The sequence below is a fragment of the Marmota flaviventris genome, chromosome 12, assembly GCF_047511675.1.
Source record: "Marmota flaviventris isolate mMarFla1 chromosome 12, mMarFla1.hap1, whole genome shotgun sequence".
Taxonomy (NCBI): domain Eukaryota; kingdom Metazoa; phylum Chordata; class Mammalia; order Rodentia; family Sciuridae; genus Marmota; species Marmota flaviventris.
Genome location: NC_092509.1, coordinates 28,634,205 through 28,652,411, shown reverse-complemented (window position 1 = coordinate 28,652,411; position 18,207 = coordinate 28,634,205). Strand labels below are relative to the sequence as shown.

General features: G+C 36.5%; 2 protein-coding genes across 2 annotated transcripts in view; one reads left to right on the top strand and one right to left on the bottom strand.

The window, feature by feature from the left end:
• Positions 1-988, top strand: part of Apbb1ip (amyloid beta precursor protein binding family B member 1 interacting protein) — a 99,407-nt gene extending 98,419 nt beyond the window's left edge. The window contains exon 14 of the mRNA XM_027953069.3: positions 155-988. Coding sequence (XP_027808870.1) covers positions 155-664 — 510 coding nt within the window. The 3' untranslated portion in view covers positions 665-988. The remainder of the gene's footprint in view (positions 1-154) is intronic.
• Positions 989-4,478: 3,490 nt separating this feature from the next.
• Positions 4,479-18,207, bottom strand: part of LOC114106255 (protein adenylyltransferase SelO-like) — a 40,438-nt gene continuing 26,709 nt past the window's right edge. The window contains exons 17-19 of the mRNA XM_071619661.1: positions 15,639-15,718; positions 8,579-8,658; positions 4,479-4,769 (exon numbers count right to left, since the gene is read on the bottom strand). Coding sequence (XP_071475762.1) covers positions 8,652-8,658; positions 15,639-15,718 — 87 coding nt within the window. The 3' untranslated portion in view covers positions 4,479-4,769; positions 8,579-8,651. The remainder of the gene's footprint in view (positions 4,770-8,578; positions 8,659-15,638; positions 15,719-18,207) is intronic.

The window sequence follows — 18,207 nt, the reverse complement described above, 5'->3', positions numbered from 1 at the left end:
ATAAACTCATGAACATGCAGTCTCAGGGACTGAGGAACTGAGACTACCCTGGTGCAGAGATCCCACAGGTCAACATATCAACGTCATTGTCCTCTTCACCTTCACGGTGGCTGTTTTGTCAAGAATAATGAGTGCTGCTGTCGCTTTGTTGAAGGATCAGAAGCCTGCCATGAGTAACCACCACCCAGGAACGCCCAAGGCCCAGCACCTCCCGAAGGCCAGCCTGCCGCCACCCCCGCCTCCAGTGCGGCGGTCCTCGGACACCTGCAGCAGCCCCGCGCTGCCCAAGGCCAAGTTCGCGGGCACCAGCGCCTTCCCGTCCCCACCCGACGACTGCCTGCCGCCGCCGCCCCCGCCGCCTCCCGAGGACGAGGAGGTCCTGCCGCCACCGCCGGATTTCTACGAAGCGCCCCCGGACTTCGTGCCCCCGCCCCCGCCGTCGTTTGCAGGCGACCTGGGCTCCGATTTGCCGCCGCCTCCTCCGCCCCCGCCCTGCCTGGCCCCGGAACCCGCCGGGCCGCCCCCGATGGCAGTCAAAAGGCCTCCCGTGCCCCCCAAGAGGCACGAGAACCCAGGACTCCCCGGCGGGGGAGCGGGCGGAGAGCAGGATTTCATGTCAGACCTCATGAAAGCCTTGCAAAAGAAGAGGGGCAACCTGTCCTAGGGCAGCCCGGGACGTGCTTGCAGGAGGAGCATTGCTAGTGTCCAGTGCACGTCCTGCTGCTTCACTGTCAGGACGTCGCCTTCCTGTTAGATTCACTGTTGAGGTTTTCCAGACTAGAAATGATGTAGTCCAGTTCCACTGTTGTGCTCAAGTATGTTCATAGCAAGATTTAGACTATCCGACTCAAGTACATCTCTCTCCTATGTATTTTCACCTGGATGGAATTTATCTTCCCATTCAAGTTAACTAGAATGATGTCTTGGGTTCGTTTATTTTATTATGCTCTGAAGCCTCAAATTAATAAAAGTTGAAAGTTTTACTGAAGACGGTATTTTTAGAAATGATTGTATAAATTTAATGCAATATCAACACTATATTTGACTTTCTAAAAGCTTTCCAAATCCTGTGTCTTTTTAAGTCTTATAGATCTTTAACATATTTTCTATTTCTATGTCTGTGACCTTCAGAATTTTCAAAAAGTCAAAAGAGGAAAAAGAAAAAAAAAACATGACAAGTTGAATATATTCAGTCTCTGTGAGACCCCTCCCTTGATTAATTAGGATCCTGCACACATACAGTTTTGGTTTTGCTTTTTTAATATGTATAATGTAGTACACATTGCAAAAATGGTTTTTGGATTCTCCAATATTCCAATGCATAAATATCCCATAAAAATGTAGAAAAACAAAAAGGCAATTTCATATATTGTCATCAACCTAGAATGTTTTCTCTCAGAGATAATTTCTTTTATTTATTTATTTTTTCCAGAACTGCTATACCACTGCTACATCCCAGCCCTTTTTTGTTTTTGAGTCAGGGTCTTGTAAGTTTTGCGTGAACTTGCAGTCCTCCTGTGTCAACCTCAGGAGTAGCTGGAATTACAGGCATGTGTCACATGTCCTGTTCAGAGAGGAATTTAATGCCCAACCTCAATAACCAATTCATCTTGGGTTCCTGGTACTCAAATCTCTAATTAGTTTCTGAAAACTACTCTCTAATTAGTTCCTGATTGTTTTATTTTCATTTTTCTGTTTTGCTTTTTGCGGGTGTTTGTTGTTGTTGTTGTTGTTGTTGCTTTGTTTTGTTTTAATTTTAAAACTCCTGGGGCTGGCATTGTGGCTCAGTGGTAGGGCACTTGCCTAACAAGTATGAGGCATTGAGTTGGATCTTCAGCATCACATAAAAATTTAAAAAATAAAATAAAACAAAAGGTATTGTGTCCACCTACAACTAAACAAAGCATTGTTTTTTGAATTAAGGAAGATGATTAATCTTGAGTTTTAGTATTTATAGGAAATTAAGCTCTAAATTGACACTTACATTCAGTTTTAAAAACCAAAATATTTAGTAATTAAAACTGGTAAGGTAGGCTTATAGAAGAAGGAGGGAACTTAAAATGCTTAACAGCAGATAAATCAATATTTTATAATATAATTCATTCTGTTCTATTTCCTGTTTGTTTTAGTTTGTGATTTTTTAATGTCACTGCACTGAAAATACAGCTTATCTGATACCTGACCAAAGCCTGGCCATTATGCAGATCCTGGGACAATACAGGAAAGGTATTAATGGCACAATTTGATCACAGACTGATTTGGAGATTTAAAGTTCAACAAAGAGATATAAATATCTATTAAAACACACAGTTGTCCAGGTCAGTCACCCGGTGGCTCAGGACAAAAGATCTTCAAAAGGATTATAATCTGGATTTACTTATCTGAGTCAAAATTACCACCTGGTTTGCAGATCAGAAAATGTATTCATCTTTGAGAATAACTTAGAATTTAGGACGATTATAAGCAAAAGAGTAGTGCTTGACTGAGTTTATTTCAGTCTAAAACCCTCAAAGGTAGTTCATGGTCATATCTGCAGAAGGAAGGAAAAGTGTCTTTCCATCTGACAGCCACAGAATCTTACGGATGAAGGCACCCTGAAAATATAATTGAGCCCATTCCATCAATGATGACTATGACTTTAAGTAATAAAACCAATTGGAAAAGCTCAAGTAAAAGGTGGCATTTATTCTGTGGATCAGAGGCACAGTCCCAGTAACACCAAGCATTTGCCTAGACTCTCAGCCAGGTCCTAGAAGAGGTTCCTGGAAATACAGTTCATTTCTCAATTTTCTTCTCTATACTTTTACCTCATTGTTACCCTCTTTGCAAACATTGTTACCCTCTGCATTGTCACTGTACTTTTCAGTCCCTATGATGGAGAAAAGTCACTCTGCAATTCCCAAATTTCTGTCAACTCTGTCTAAAGAGGCCGGGACAGCCTGGCTATCTTTCATCCTAACTGGAAAATTTCTCTGAAAAAGTACAGCATCGGTCAAGGTAAGGAAAGGCCATTTCCTTGTCACACCATCTTTAGCATCACTGTGGATCAGGAAGGGTCCAGAGAGTAGGCCGTGGAGACGTGGGAGAGTAGAAGAGAGGGATTTGGTTTAATGGGCTTCATTGAAGACCCCAGAAGTGTCACTTCTGAAAGGAATCAGGCCACGGAGATGGATCACATCCCAGTAACTTCCATCTATACCATATATCCTTATAGTGGAGAAAACTAAAAATTAAAACTACACTGTTCATGAATTTTAACATTTGATAATGTGTATTTTAGGCAAGATACTGAAGAGAATTAGTTTTGTAGTCAAAATATTGACATAGAGTTGACCATGTATTTATGGTCAGAAGTCTTAGAAATCTGTGCTGCTTTTAGTTAGTGAATCCTGGGCAGAAGTTTGCTTTTGACAGACCCAGGCACCAGATCATGAACTCTGCAGTTTTCACTCAGTAGAACAGTCTTTGGTATCTGAGTAGAAGGTTTTCACAGACAGCTCCTATGCCTAAGTGTGATTATTTAGATTGGTCCTGGAAACAAAGCAGAATTTGTTCTTTTTTCATGAAGCTAAGTGAGGTCTTTGGATGAGGGCAAGTGCAAAAGCCAGGACAGAGCTGGGGGATGTGGCAAAGAGTGCAAGGATTAAGACAATAATCCTATATCTTGGTTCATAAAAACTATACAATTTCTTATATAATGTCATCAGGACAAAGACCCATGTAATAGGTCAACTGCAACTAAAACTACAGCATTTGACAGTTTATAGGAAACATTTAACCTGCCATATGATAGAATCTGAAGTAAGATTTTGCCGTAAATCCTCAAAGGGAGAACATTTAGATCTTTATTATGATTCACATATTTGATTTGATCACAGAAATAATGGCTGGTATAATATTAAGATGATTCAACTCAATAATTGGGCCTTAGAAACTTTTAAATTTCTTCATTTTTGTATTCATTCATATTAGTTATACATAATGTTAGGATTCATTTTGACATAATTATAAATGCATGGAATATAATTTGGTTCAATTAAGTCCCCAATACTTATCCTTCCCTTCCCTCTCCTCCCTCTCCCTGTTTCCTTTCCTCTCCTCTACTGATCTTTCTGCTATTTATATATATTTATATATATCTTGAACCCAGTGGCTATATAGGTGAGGGAAGATTGGCCATGCACTTATAATTAGTAAGATGGTTAAATATAAATTTGAGTCATAAAAATATTTTCTCTACTTCAGTAAATGTTTCCATAACAGAAAAAAATCATCTAGGAGTACAATTAAACTACATGCTTATCAATGTACCCCAAAATTCATAATATTTTGTAAGTACTAGATGAATACCTACAAATCATTTTGATTAAAATACTGTCAGAAGATTTCTTAGTCATTGAGGTTAACTCATTGTTTTGCTAAAAACATTTTGTTCTTCCATTAAGTTATTGATTAGAACAAAAATAATCACAGAGATGTTTCAAGAATAAGGTCCAATTTATTTGGCTAAAAATATTTTTGCATATAATCATTATTATTAAACATGGGGTTGTCATCAAAATGTAGATGATAATTAAGAATTTACAAAATAGATTATTCCATGTTAAGTTCAATAATAGAAGTATTTTTAATTGATTTTTCCCAAATTAAGATGAGCAACTGACTCTGAGATCTTTAGCCCAAGAAGGAGTGGGTAAGGCGTAGCCTGCTCTCTCAGCGGCAGAATGTTTCTGGAAAGGACTCCGAAGTACTTGCTGGAGAAGACGGACCTAGTTAAACAATTCAAGTAGGTAAAACAGATTTTCTTACTCAGGACCTTTGTTAATTTTCTAAATTTTGAAAGTGGCAAGGTACATTTTAAATGTATTTGCAAATATTTATACATTTTATCTTTTATCAAAACCTCAACTATAATTGTTACTTAGAATGTCTATTATTCCACAGAAATTTTTTAAGTACTACTTTGACCAAAATGAGAGAGAAAAAAACATATATATACATATATATATGTAGTTTTCTTCCAATATATATATACATACATATATATATATATATCCATGAAGACTATAAATATATCCCTGTAATTTCAAGATTCCTTCACAGCATTGAGGATTATAATTTTCTAAAATATTTTGAAAAATAAAAGGTTGTTAATGATTTGCAAGCTTTCCAAATCAAGGGCATGGATTCCAGCTCATATTGCTTCCTCATGTGGAATTTTGCCCTATGAAAATAAATGGAGGCATCTAAGACACATCTCTTTCAACAATAAGCCCAAAACCACAATGTATATTTTCAGTGATTTTGTGACTTCCTTAGGTATTATGAAGGAAATGCCTCATTCTGATAGAAAAAGGTGACTGAAGCTGAATGTGGTGGTGTGCAGTTGTAGTCCTAGCTATTAAGGAGGCTGAGACGGGAGGGTCACTTGAGCTCATAAGCTTGAGCCAGCCTGGAGACTGGTTTTCTTCTTCTTTCATCAAATAATTCTTGAGACTTGTCTCAAACTAAACAAATGAACTAACTAAAAAGGTGGATGATTATCTACACTAAGACATTAAAGCCAAAAGACCATATTAGTATATCACTAATGTTTGTTTGTTTGTTTGTTTGTTTTGAGATAGGGTCTTGCTATGTTGCCAGCCTAGCCTCAAAGCCCTGGGATCAAGCAACCATCCTGCCTCAGCTTTCTGGATGCTGGGACTACAGGCAGGTGCCACTATCCTAGTTTTTATTTTTTAATTAATTTTTTATTGTGCATTATAATTATACAAATAGTGGGACTGACTATGACATATTATTACACGTATACAATATAATTTGGTCAGTTTCATTTCCCAATACCTCCCCTTTCCCTCTTCTCCTCTTTCCCCCTAGTTCCCTTCCTCTACTCTACTGTTCTCCCTTCTAATTTCATGAGTTCCTCCAACCTTTGTTTTCCTTTTTTCTCTCTAGCTTCCACATATGACAGAAAAGACTTAATGAGACTTTACTGATTTCACTTAACATAATATCTCAAGTTCCAACCATTTTCCTGCAAATGACATAATTTCCTTCTTCTTTATGACTGAATAAAACTCCATTACATACATATACCATATTTTCTTTATCCAGTATCTGTTGACAGGCTCTATAATCTGGCTATTGTGAATCATGCTGCTATAAACACAGTTATGTGTACATCGCTATACTATGCTGACTTCAATTCTTTGGGATAAATAACGGGGAGTGGTATAGTTGGGTCACATGGTGATTCTGTTCCTAGTCTTTTGAGGAACCACCATACTGATTTCCATTGTGTTATACTAATTCACAATTCCACAACGGTGTATAAATGTTCCTTTTCTCCCACATCCTCACCAGCATTTATTACTATTTATATTCTTGATGATTTCCATTCTTACTGGAGATAAAATCTCAGTGTAGTTTTGATTTGCATTACCTTGATGCCTAAGAATGTCGAACATTTTTTCACTTATTTCTTGGCTATGTGTATTATTATTTAAATAGGAAGACTGCATCATGATAAACATAATGCTCTTAGAGCCCCTCCTGGAACTTTTCTCCAAGAATTTACTAGCCATGTCCTTTTATTGAAGTTAGCTGCATACCTATCAATCTTACCTACTAGTTTAAAAACATCCCAGCTAGATTTTTACACTTCTCTCCAGTGCCTTGCATTGAGTGGATTCTCAAGAAATATTTGATGAAAGAAGAAGAAAACCAGTTGCAGATATAAAGGGCTACATGTACAAAGGTTTAACAAAATCTTTTCCCTCTCTTGAGAGGGAAATGAGAATTTGACCTTTAGTTTAGTTTCTAGGTCTGTTCCCCTGATAACCTGATATATGGTATATGAATAGTATCACCATACAATATTGACTATGATTGACAATTGCTTAAGGACTGGTAGAACTGGAAATACCTGATATAGTGCTTTGGGCTTTCCTAAGTGTGGTACCTGTAGGTATAGTCTGTTGTGCGGACTTTGGAAACTCTGCCTATCAAGTTGTGATGAGAGACTGGTTTCTGTGCAGCATGAATCTTTTAAGCCAGGGATACCCCTGAATCTTCCCACTGTGGCTCTCTTGTCTCCTTGCACCCAGGCTGCACAGTTGGGCCTTACTGCTGGTGTGTACTGCTGCAAAAACTCCTAAACACAAGGAACCTCATGTTGCCCTCTTGGAAGCTATGTACCTGTCCTATATCATTCTGTGCTGATGGCGGCCAAGTGTGGTCTATAATAGTCATATCATTCTGGGGATATAGCTCAATGGTGTGCTTGCCTAGCATGCACAAGGTCCTGAGTTCAATCCCCTACATCAGGAAAATAAACAAAAGTCATTGAACTTAAGAAATCCTATCTTTCCACTCCACCCAGTAAGCAATGTATTATTACTCCAATATAATTTGGAGGAAGAGAAAGAATATAAGCTAGGGAAAGAAGAGAAACAGGCCAACAAAACAACTTTAGTTTCCCCAGCTCAGATAAATTTATCAAGTGATAAATGCTGAGTTATTTCCTTCTCTTTGTTTTCCTTAGTGCCATAAAAAATTACATTTAAAAATATTCCATTTTCCAAAATGAAAACCTAAAATTGTCAGGCTAGTTAGACTACTGAAATAAAAAGTTAGTTCAAGTTCTGAATTAGAAATAGCAAAAATAGTTTCCTTTACATGCCAACTCTGATCAGTTGATAGTGACTACACAGCATGTTGTGAGTACATCTTAGGCTGTGATAAGTTTAGAGAGAAAGAGGGCCATGACCATCAATATTATTTGCTCCAGGATTAGGACCGGTCATTGACAACATGAATGCCAGGGCTATTTTTGGTCTAAAAGAATATACTATGTGTAATGTATCTTTAAACAATTAATTATGAAAGATTTGAAGTGGAGACGCTATACAGAATAATATAATAAGCACCTGTGTATCCTCTATTCAGTTTCATAAACCAAATATTTCCAATATGGTTGAAGCCATATTGCACGATACTAGTATGTTTTTGTATGTTTTTCTACTATATATAATGGTAACACAATGTAAAAATATTCTGCTTCCTGCTTGTTATGTTTCACATTATATGTGAGATTCATTCATGCTGATGTGCGTAGCTCTAATTGATTCATCTTCATTGTTGCTAAGATTAATTTAAAATGGACTCAGGTTGGCAGTGCCATGGTAGAAGCACAGGATAATTCTAACCTGATAGGACCTAATTATGTTAAATGTTAACTATGCCCTCTGAAATGACACACCCTCAACTACATTTCAGAGATTAAAACTCAAAAATGTCCAAACAAAAACAATAAACAGCAGAATCAGACCCTCAGAAGTTCAAATATTGTACATATGAATTTTTTTAATTAAAATGAATAATTAAAATATGAACACATTAAAGTAGAAAATAAGAGAAAATGATTCTCTGATAAGCAAGAAAAAACAGGCAGAGTGAAATGTGGGAAGCTGGTGTTGGTAATGGTATGGTTGAGAATGTTTATAAACACAATAAGTATATTTAAAATATATCACATTTAAAATTAATAAAAATAAACCAGGGAAGTCAACCATCTTACCTCTGAAAAATCATTTCTTTCTGCTTTCTGTACTGCAGATTCAGCCATCCAGTTCTTCAGCACATACCTAGGGTTAACAGCTTAACCCAGAGGAGAAGGTAATCTTAGAACAATAAATTACTGAGTGAACAAAGGCCACGTTAAATCACCAGTGAAATTAGTTAATCTTTTAAAAGTTTGCTGGCTCAAAGGAGAAGTGTCAGTATCAGACAATATTGAATGTTTCTGAATAATGTTGAGTATTTATTATGATACATAAAAACACTTTAGTATCATGATCAACACCTGTTTTATTTAGTTTCATCATTAATTTGTTTTTCTCCACCACTGTAAGCTTATTAAGCATTCCATAAAGCTAAAGGAAAGTAGATAGTTCATTTGAATTCGGCCTAGCAGCCCACATGGAGAGTGAAATAATAAAACAGTTTCTGCCTTTAGCATCTGCAAACAACAGAACTGCAGTCTGACTCAGTTGCACTGAGTCGATTCTGCCCAGGAGCAAACAGGAAAGGTCACGTGATAAAACCCTTTATATACCTGTATTTTTTTTTACAATAACATGCATTTTTTTATATTAAAAAAGTATTTCAGGGGCTAGGGTTGTGGCTCAGTGGTAGAGTGCTCACCTAGTGCATGCAAGACCCTGGGTTTGATCTTCAGCACCCCATAAAAATAAATAAATAAAAACAAAGGTATTGTGTCCAACTACAACTAAAAAACAAATATTCTTTTAAAAAATATTTCAATAATGGTACATTTTGAAAAATTCTAGGAACCATGTCTTTATTTGAGATGAGCCTTTTCTAAAAAGATTTATCAACTGGGTGGAAAGGAAGCTTGCTCTTCCCATTGGTCTAACAGATAGTCTGAGAATTCTGAAGAGATCAGTTACATGATTCCCAGCTTCAGTTTCCAAGTTACTAGAATGAAGAGTAGATACCTATTCCATTTCAACTTAGGTTTAAAGATCTGTCATTACAATAGATAATCTAAAAATTAAGGATCCTTTGATCCAGTAATTCTACTTCTGTAGGAATACAGTCTAAGGAAACATATTTAAACATAAAAGGAATTATTTGTATTAAAGGAAAACTAAAAGCAACTTAAATATTTAATAATAGGGGAATAGGTTTAGTAAACATTACATATATTTTCAAAGAAATATTATGCAGTCATAAAACATATATAGTCTAGGGCTGGGAATATAACTCAGTGGTAGAGTGATTGCTTAGCGTTTCCAAGGCCCTGGATTCAAGCTTGAGCACTATAAAAATGCAAAAAACCAAAGGCTGAATGTTCTCTCTGATATATGGATGTTAACTTATAATAAGAAGTGAGGGATAGGGAAGAATAGAAGTACTTTGGATTAGACAAAGGGGAATAAAGGGAAGGGAGGGAGATGGAAATAGAAAAGACAGTAGAATGAATCAGATATGAATTTCCTATGTGGATACATGTCTACAAAACCAATGTAAATCCACATCATGTACAACCAAAAGAATGGGAAGTTATACTCCACATATGTGTATGTAATATGTCAAAATACATTCTACTGTCATGTCTAACTAATAAGAACAAATAAAAATATTTAAAAATTAATTAAATAGCAAGAAAATATGCTTAATTTATTTTTAGTGAAATAAAAGATCTGAAATTATACCATAGGGGCCAGGGATATAGCTTAGGGGGAGAGCATATGCTTGGAATGTATAAGGCCCTGGTTCAATAGAAAGAAGGAAGAAAGGGAAGGAGAGGGGGGAGAGACAAAGAATATTACACAATAGTATGACACTACTATATTTTCTCCTAATCACAACACATAGAGCCAGGGGCAATGGCACACATCTGCAATCCCAACGGCTTAGGAGGCTGAGGCATGAAGATCACAAGTTCAAAGGCAGCCTCAGCAATTTAGGGAGGACCTAAGCAACTTTAGTAAGACCCTGTCTCAAAATCTCAAAATCTCAAAATTTATTAAAATTTAATAAAGGGGCTGGGATGAACTCAGTGGTTAAGTGCCCCAGATTCAAACTCCAGTACCAAAAAAAAAGCAATAAAAAAAAGAAATTAGAGGCAAACACATCAAAATTTAAGTAGTAATTGTATTTGGATGAAGGGAATATAGGGTTCTTTTAAATTCTTCTGAAAGATTTCATTTTCATACAGAATTCCTTTATAATAAAAACACATATACACAAATAGTGTATTTGCATTTTTTACACAAATGGGTAACTGAGATGTGAAGGGAATTGTGGATACATTCAGCTTAGGCTGAGAGTGAGAGTACAGTCATCCAGTTAAGAGTCACAAATTTGACAAAAGCTTTATAGGAACCTAGCAAGAAAGTACTATTAAAACACTCTAGGAATTGCAACTGCAAGCAGAAATACTCAGGATCAAATTTAAGATGTCAGATTTTTGATAGGGAGGTTTACCCAGTTAAATCTATGCAAACATTCCAAAATGTAAAAAATCTGAAATCTGAAAAAAGCATTTTGAATAAGGGATATTCCACCTATATAAGATTCTTTGAGTAGTTACTTGATTCTGTACAATCTTATCTGGTTTGGAACCTTCTGTTTGAAGTTATTTCTTTTGGCAATAAAATTTTAAGCAGTGATTTGTGAGAATTATATCCCAACAAAGTCCAACCAGAGTTCATATAATGAGATAAGCACTGATTCACTAGATCATAGGCTCTTTGAAGGCAGAAATCTAATTCATCTTGGAGACTTCAGCTTTAAATAATGTGACAAGTGCAAAAAGGCACATAATTGGGCTTAGTAATGCTTGCTGGATAAATCCATTTGGTGCTGGACAAAAATTACAACCAAACAAATTTTCATGCAGATAATGCCAATGTAGGTATTTCATGGCTTTAAAAAATTGTTCTTGGGCTAGGGATGTGGCTCACGTGGTAGCACGCTCACCTGGCATGCACAGGGTGCTGGGTTTGATCCTCAGCACCACATAAAAAAATAAAATAAAGATGTTGTGTCCACCAAAAACTAAAAAATAAATATTAAAAAAAAATTCTCTCTCTCTCTCTCAGTTGCTAAGGCTGGCTTTGAACTTGTGATCCTCCTGCCTCAGCCTCCCACGCCACTGGGATTTCAGGTGTGTGCCACTGTAGTACACCTCTCTCTCTCTCTCTCTCTCTCTCTCTCTCTCTCTCTCTCTCTCTCTCTCTTTAAAAAAATGTTCTTGGCAATATAAACCAAATCAAACAATGCCAGAGCTAGTTAGGGTAACATATTTTAAATAAATGGAAGTATTTCATTTGGGGATATCAACTACTTTCCTCTGAAAGTCTGACAATCTTAATTTTTTCCATTACAACTGTAGAATAGACTATTCATCATCAATCTTTACAGTCACAAAAGACTAAAACTATTCCTAATCAATCTTATAGTCCTATAAAATGAAACATCATCATAAGTATCACCTTTGAACAACAACAAAAAAACCCCAGTGGTTGTCCTGAGTGTCACAGGACCCTAAAAAAAAAAAAAAAAAAAAAAACCTTTTTTTTAATGTTTTGAAATTATTTTAAGTGGCAACATATTTTCAGTCTTCTGGTTTCTAGAAAACACTGTACTCACCAGGTACAGTGGCACACACCTGAAATCCCAGTGGCGTGGGAGGCTGAGGCAGGAGGATCACAAGTTCAAAGCCAGCCTCAGCAACTGAGCAAGGCCCTAAGCAACTTAGTGAGACCCTGTCTCCAAATAAAAAATTAGAAGGGCCAGGGTTGTGGCTCAGTCCTTAAGTGCCCCTAGGTTCAATCCCTGACACCAAAACAAATAAACAAACCAAGAAACACACTATATTCATCCCAGGGTTGCCTACACTCCTGTTGCAAAGACAGTTACTGTGCTCTGTAATAATACAGTAGTTGAGTACTTACTATGTGGAACTAATTTAATTTCTGCAATAATCTAAATGCATTGTATAGATGAGGAAACAAAAGTTATGTCAGGTTAAGTGGAAAATGCTTAAAAACTAGATCATAATGACAGCACAACTTTTTTAACTTTGGATAAAAATCATTATAACTTCAAATGGGCAAATTTTATGGTATTCAAGTTATAACTGAATAAAGGGGTTAAAAATTATATACCAGAATATATACAAAGGCTTTAAAATCAGCTTAGTACAGTGAGGCAGCCACATCAATGTTTATAGCAGCTCAATTCACAAGAGCTAAGCTATGGAACCAAGCTAGGTGCCCTTCAACAGATGAATGCATAAAGAAATTGCGGTATACATATACATAGTGTACTATTACTCAGCCATAAAGAAGAAGAATTTTATGATATTTGTCAGTAAATGGACAGATCTGTAAACTACTATACTAAGTGAATAATCCAGTCTAGAAAAGCCAAAGGTCAAATGTTTTCTCTGATATGTGTAAGCTAACCCACAGTAAGGGGTAGGGAGAAGAGAAGTTCAGTAGATTAGACAATGGGGAATGGAGGGAAGGGAGGGGAATAGAAAAAGGAAAGAGTGGAATGAATCTAACATAATTTTCATGTGTACATATATGAGAACATCACAGTGAATCCCACCACCACGTACATCCATAAGAATGGAATCCTAACTAGAATAAGGTATACTCCATGCTTGTATAATAATATCAAAATGGATTCTACTGTCATGTATAACTAAAAAGAACCAATAAATAAGAAATAATTACACATAAGAGAGAAAAAGCAGTGAAGTGTCCAGTGACAGGCTGACACCATCTAGCGGGCCTGTCTCCAGAGCGCACAATACACTACTCCTCTGAGAACAGTAAACCCAGGCCAGATGTACTTAGAAGTGAAAAGATTCCTGAAGGGAATTGAGGACTCAGATTTCACTGACCTGTACATTCCTTTTAGATGTTTATTTCTTCATGCCCATATTATTCTTTAATTCCATATCCCTAGTAGACATTGTTACATAAATTTGTGCAACCAATTTTTTAGATATTTCAATATATAGATCAGTTAAATATAATATATGGGAATGTACCTTAAAAATAAATGAACTGCTCATTATGCCTCTGTCTTTTGTGGAAATTGATTTTTCTCATTTTCTTGAAAGCATACTGTTTAACATTTATTATTTCTCCAAAATAACAGAAGCAAAACTGCAGCCTTGAGCTCACAAAATTTCTTTTCATTTTACCATCTCATCCACTCTGTTATAACCAAACAAATCTAAATATGACAGACTGCCAATTATTTTTCTTTCAATTTCTTCTTTCTCTTAACTGCTGAGATTATTGATATTCTGGGCTGGTCTACGAGTTCTGAATGATTGTCCAAATGGACCTAAGTGATATTATGGTTTATATATTAGGTGTTCCCCAAAAGTTCATATGTGAGATAATATAACAAAGTTTAGAGGTGAAATGACTGGGATGTAAGAGGTTTAACATAATCAGTGCAGCAATCTCCTGATAAGGAATAATTTGGTGGTAACTATAGGCAGGTAGGGTGTGACTGCAGGAGGTGGGTACCTGGGGGTGTGCCTTTGGGATTTATATTTTCTCCTTCTTGACCAGATCTCTTTTTCTCTGCTTCCTGTTATGTATCCCCAGCTGCTTTCCTCTGCCACACACTTGTGCCATGATGTTCTGCCTCACCTCAGGTCCCAAAGAATGAAGCTGGCGATTTATGGACTAAGACCTCTGAAACCATGAGTCCCCAAACAAACTTTTCTTCTTCTAATTATTCTTGTAAGGTCTTTTGGCCACAGCAACGAAAAAGCTGCCAAAAACAAGTGACTAGCAACGAAATCCAGATGACACACATTAGCTCCTGATACAAGTCTCAAGGCTAAGTCTTAGGTTTTTCTGTCATGACTTATTTCATCTTGTTAGATCCTGCACTGCAAAATGAACTAACTTTCATTTTTTTCCATCTCAAGCCAGGTATGAAGTTACATGGTAAACTGAAAATCAATACATAAAAGATATCTATTTTTAAAGCTATCATTTATTAGATGTGTGTTATGTCCAGGCACAAGATACTTTCTACATATTATTGTTCATCCTTATAAAATATCCTCCATTTTACTACAGTTAAGACCTTGAGAGTTAGAGAGTTAAATACCTTGCAGATCAGGTAGCTAAAAACTTTTATTTTATACAATGAAAAACTTATGCTTTGCCAAGTGTGGTGGTACATGTCGGTAATCCCAGCAACTCAGCAGGCTGAGGCAAGAAGATCTCAAGTTTGATGCCAGCCTCGGTAATTTAGCAAGGCCCTGAGCAATTTAGCAAGACCCTCTCTCAAAATTAAAAATTAAAAAAGGAGCTGGGGATGTGGACTCAGTGGTTAAGTACCCCTGGATTCAATCCCTGGTACCCCTACCACCCACCAACAAAACCATTTTGTCTAAAAAAAAAACTACACTGATGCTTTTCCTTGTCTTGAACATAAGTTTTCTGAACATAATTTAACTTTTTCTTGATTACTGAGGGTTCCCTTTTGAGAGTTCCTTTTATAAATAGCTAGCAAGAGCCATTAAGTGGCAAAGGCCTATTCTGTCCTGAACATCCTGTGGTTTTCCTGGCTCTTCCTTCTCCCTTCACCTGCCAATACCTTCAGCTCCTTTACTCTGTCATGTTGGCTGCTTCTAATTCATTATGAGGCATGATGTGACAGTAAATAGACACTGGACAGAAGCCTACAGACCTTCCTCCATGGCTCAGGGTGTGAGCTGTGTAATCAGAGTTGAATGAATAGGTGAATGCTCTCTGCTCAGGTGAGGTGTTTCCCTAGGTGCTTCATCCAGGATAAAAAGAAACACTGAGGGCCGAGGCTGTGGCTCAGTGGTAGAGCGCTTGCCTAGCATGCGTGAGGCACTGGGTTCAATCCCTGGCACCATATAAAAAAATAAATAAATAAATAAAACAAATAAAATAAAGGTACTGTGTCCATCTACAACTAAAAAAAAAAAAGAAAGAAAGTAACTCTGAAAAATGGAACTGAAGGGAGGAATCTGATAGGTTAACAATGATAAAATAATATATCACATACTTTTATTGGAAGTGATTAGATGACTTTACCTCTTCAGTCTCAAAATGTATTTGGACACCCAGGTAGGAAAGAGTTCATGCTTTGAAATTGTCTTCAGTGCCCAGAATTGCTAAAGGAAAATATGTCAATATATTGGTTATTATATTAATATTTGCTCAGTTTGTTTTAATTTCATGTTTATTTACATTGTCTATGTTCTTTAATAATAACTCACCCATATTTTTATAAAGAATGCCATTTCAAGTGGAAGTCTCACAAAAAAATTTTTTTTTCCTTATTTAAATTTAATTCTATGGGGCTGGGGTTATGTCTCAGCGGTAGAGCGCTTGCCTTGCATGTGCAAGGCCCTGGGTTCGATCCCCAGCACCGCATAAAAATAAGTAAATAAATAAAATAAAGTTATTATATACAACTACAAAAAAAATTTAAAAAATTTAACTCTAAAATTCTACCTCATAGAAATCCAGGTAATGGCATGATTTAAGAGAAATTAAAAATGGACAAAGTTCTTATAAATAGAGATAGAGATTACATACTGAATACTTATATTATCAAGTATTTTTTTACATAGGGAAGTCTTTTATTATATGAAAACCTTAATCTGCAACTGCATTTTATTTAGTTATCCATTAATTCACTTAACAAATATTTATGAAATGATGGCTATGTGCTGGGAACTACAGTTACATGCAGGATACAAAAATTAGTAGGACACCATTTCTAACTTTAAGAAAGTAAGTATATAGTTGGGCATCATGGCACAACCCTATAATCCTAACAACTCAGGAGGCTGAGGCTGGAGGATTGCAAGTTCAAGTCAGCCTTGGCAACTTAAACTTGGAATGGAACCACCATTTGACCCAGCTATCCCATTCCTTGGTCTATACACAAAGGACTTAAAATCAGCATACTATAGTAATGCAGCCACATCGATATTCATAGCAGCTCAATTCACAATAGCTAAACTGTAAAGCAACCTAGATGCCCTTCAATAGGTGAATGGATAAAGAAACTGTGGTATATATACACAATGGAATATTACTCAGCACTGAAAGAGAATAATATTATGGCATTTGCTGGTAAATGAATGGAGTTGGAGAATATCTGCAAAGAGAAGTAAGCCAATCCCAAAAATCCAAAAGCCAAATGTTCTCTCTGATAAGTGGATGCTGATCCATAAGGGGGGGGGGGGGGGCATGAGAAAAATGGAGGAATTTTGATGGGACAAAGGGGAGGGAGAGATGGGGAGGGGGAATGGGGGAAGGAAAGATGGTGAAACGAGATAGACATCATTACCCTAGGTACATGTATGACTGCACATATGGTGCAACACTACATCATATACAACCAGGAAATGAAAAGTTGTGCTGCAATTATGAACAATGAATCAAAATACATTCTGCTGTCATATATACCTAATTAAAATCAATTAATTAATTAATAAAAAAGAATATCAGGGAAATACACCTTGAAGAAAATCACAATATTTTCTTTTCCAGCATTTATTTTGATCTTTTTCTTTAATAAATTTTTCCCTCTTAAAAATAGAGGCAGTTGGGGCTAGGGTTGTGGCTCAGCAATAGAGTGCTTGCCTAACATGCGAGAGGCACTGGGTTTGATCCTCAGCACCACATTAATAAATTAATAAATAAATGAATTAAATAAAGATATAAAAAAATAAAAGCAGTTGAACTGGGTATGGTGGTGCATGCCTGTAATCCCAGTAGCTCAGGAGGCTGAGGCAGGAGGATCAGAAGTTCAAAGCCAGCCTCAGCAAAACTGAGGACTGAGCAATTCAGTGAGACGCTGTCTCCAAATAAAATACAAAAAAAATAGGGTTGAGGATGTGGCTCAGAGGTTGAGTACCCCTGAATTCAATCCCTAGTACCAAAAAAATAAAAAAGGCAGTTGGCTTGGCCCTCCTTATCTGCAGATTCCATATTCATGGAATCAATCAACTGAATCAAAACATTCAGACAAAAAATAGGTCTGTACTCAACATGTGCCAACTTTCTGTTCTTGTCTTTATTCCCTAAACAACACAGTATCATAACTATTTGCAAGTATTAACATTATATTAGGTACTGAAAGGCAACCTAGAGATGACATAAAATTATGTGTGAGGGGACTAGGGTTGTGACTCGGTGGCAGAACACTTGCTGAGCATGTATGAGGCACTGGATTCGATTCTCAGCACCACATAAAAATAAATAAATAAAATAAAGGTCCATCAACAACTAAAAAAAATTTTTTTTTAATTATGTGTGAGGATGTGCCTAGGTTATATGTAAATGCTGCATCATTTTATATGACAAACTTGAGTATCCACAGATTGTGGTATCCATTGGGGTCCTGAAACTAGTCCCCCACAGTTACAGAGGGATAATGGCATATTTCTGATGAAAATACAAAATATTAAAGCCTATAACAATTTGATAAGATCTAGCAAAATTACGAATGCATATGACCTTATCCTAGAACTTCATTCCTGGAAATTCCCTACATCTGTACCAAATGAAATACCCTATATTCACTGTAATAGCAGAAGTTTGGGACCAACCGAAATCCCACTGTAGGGAACTGGTTAGATAAAATATG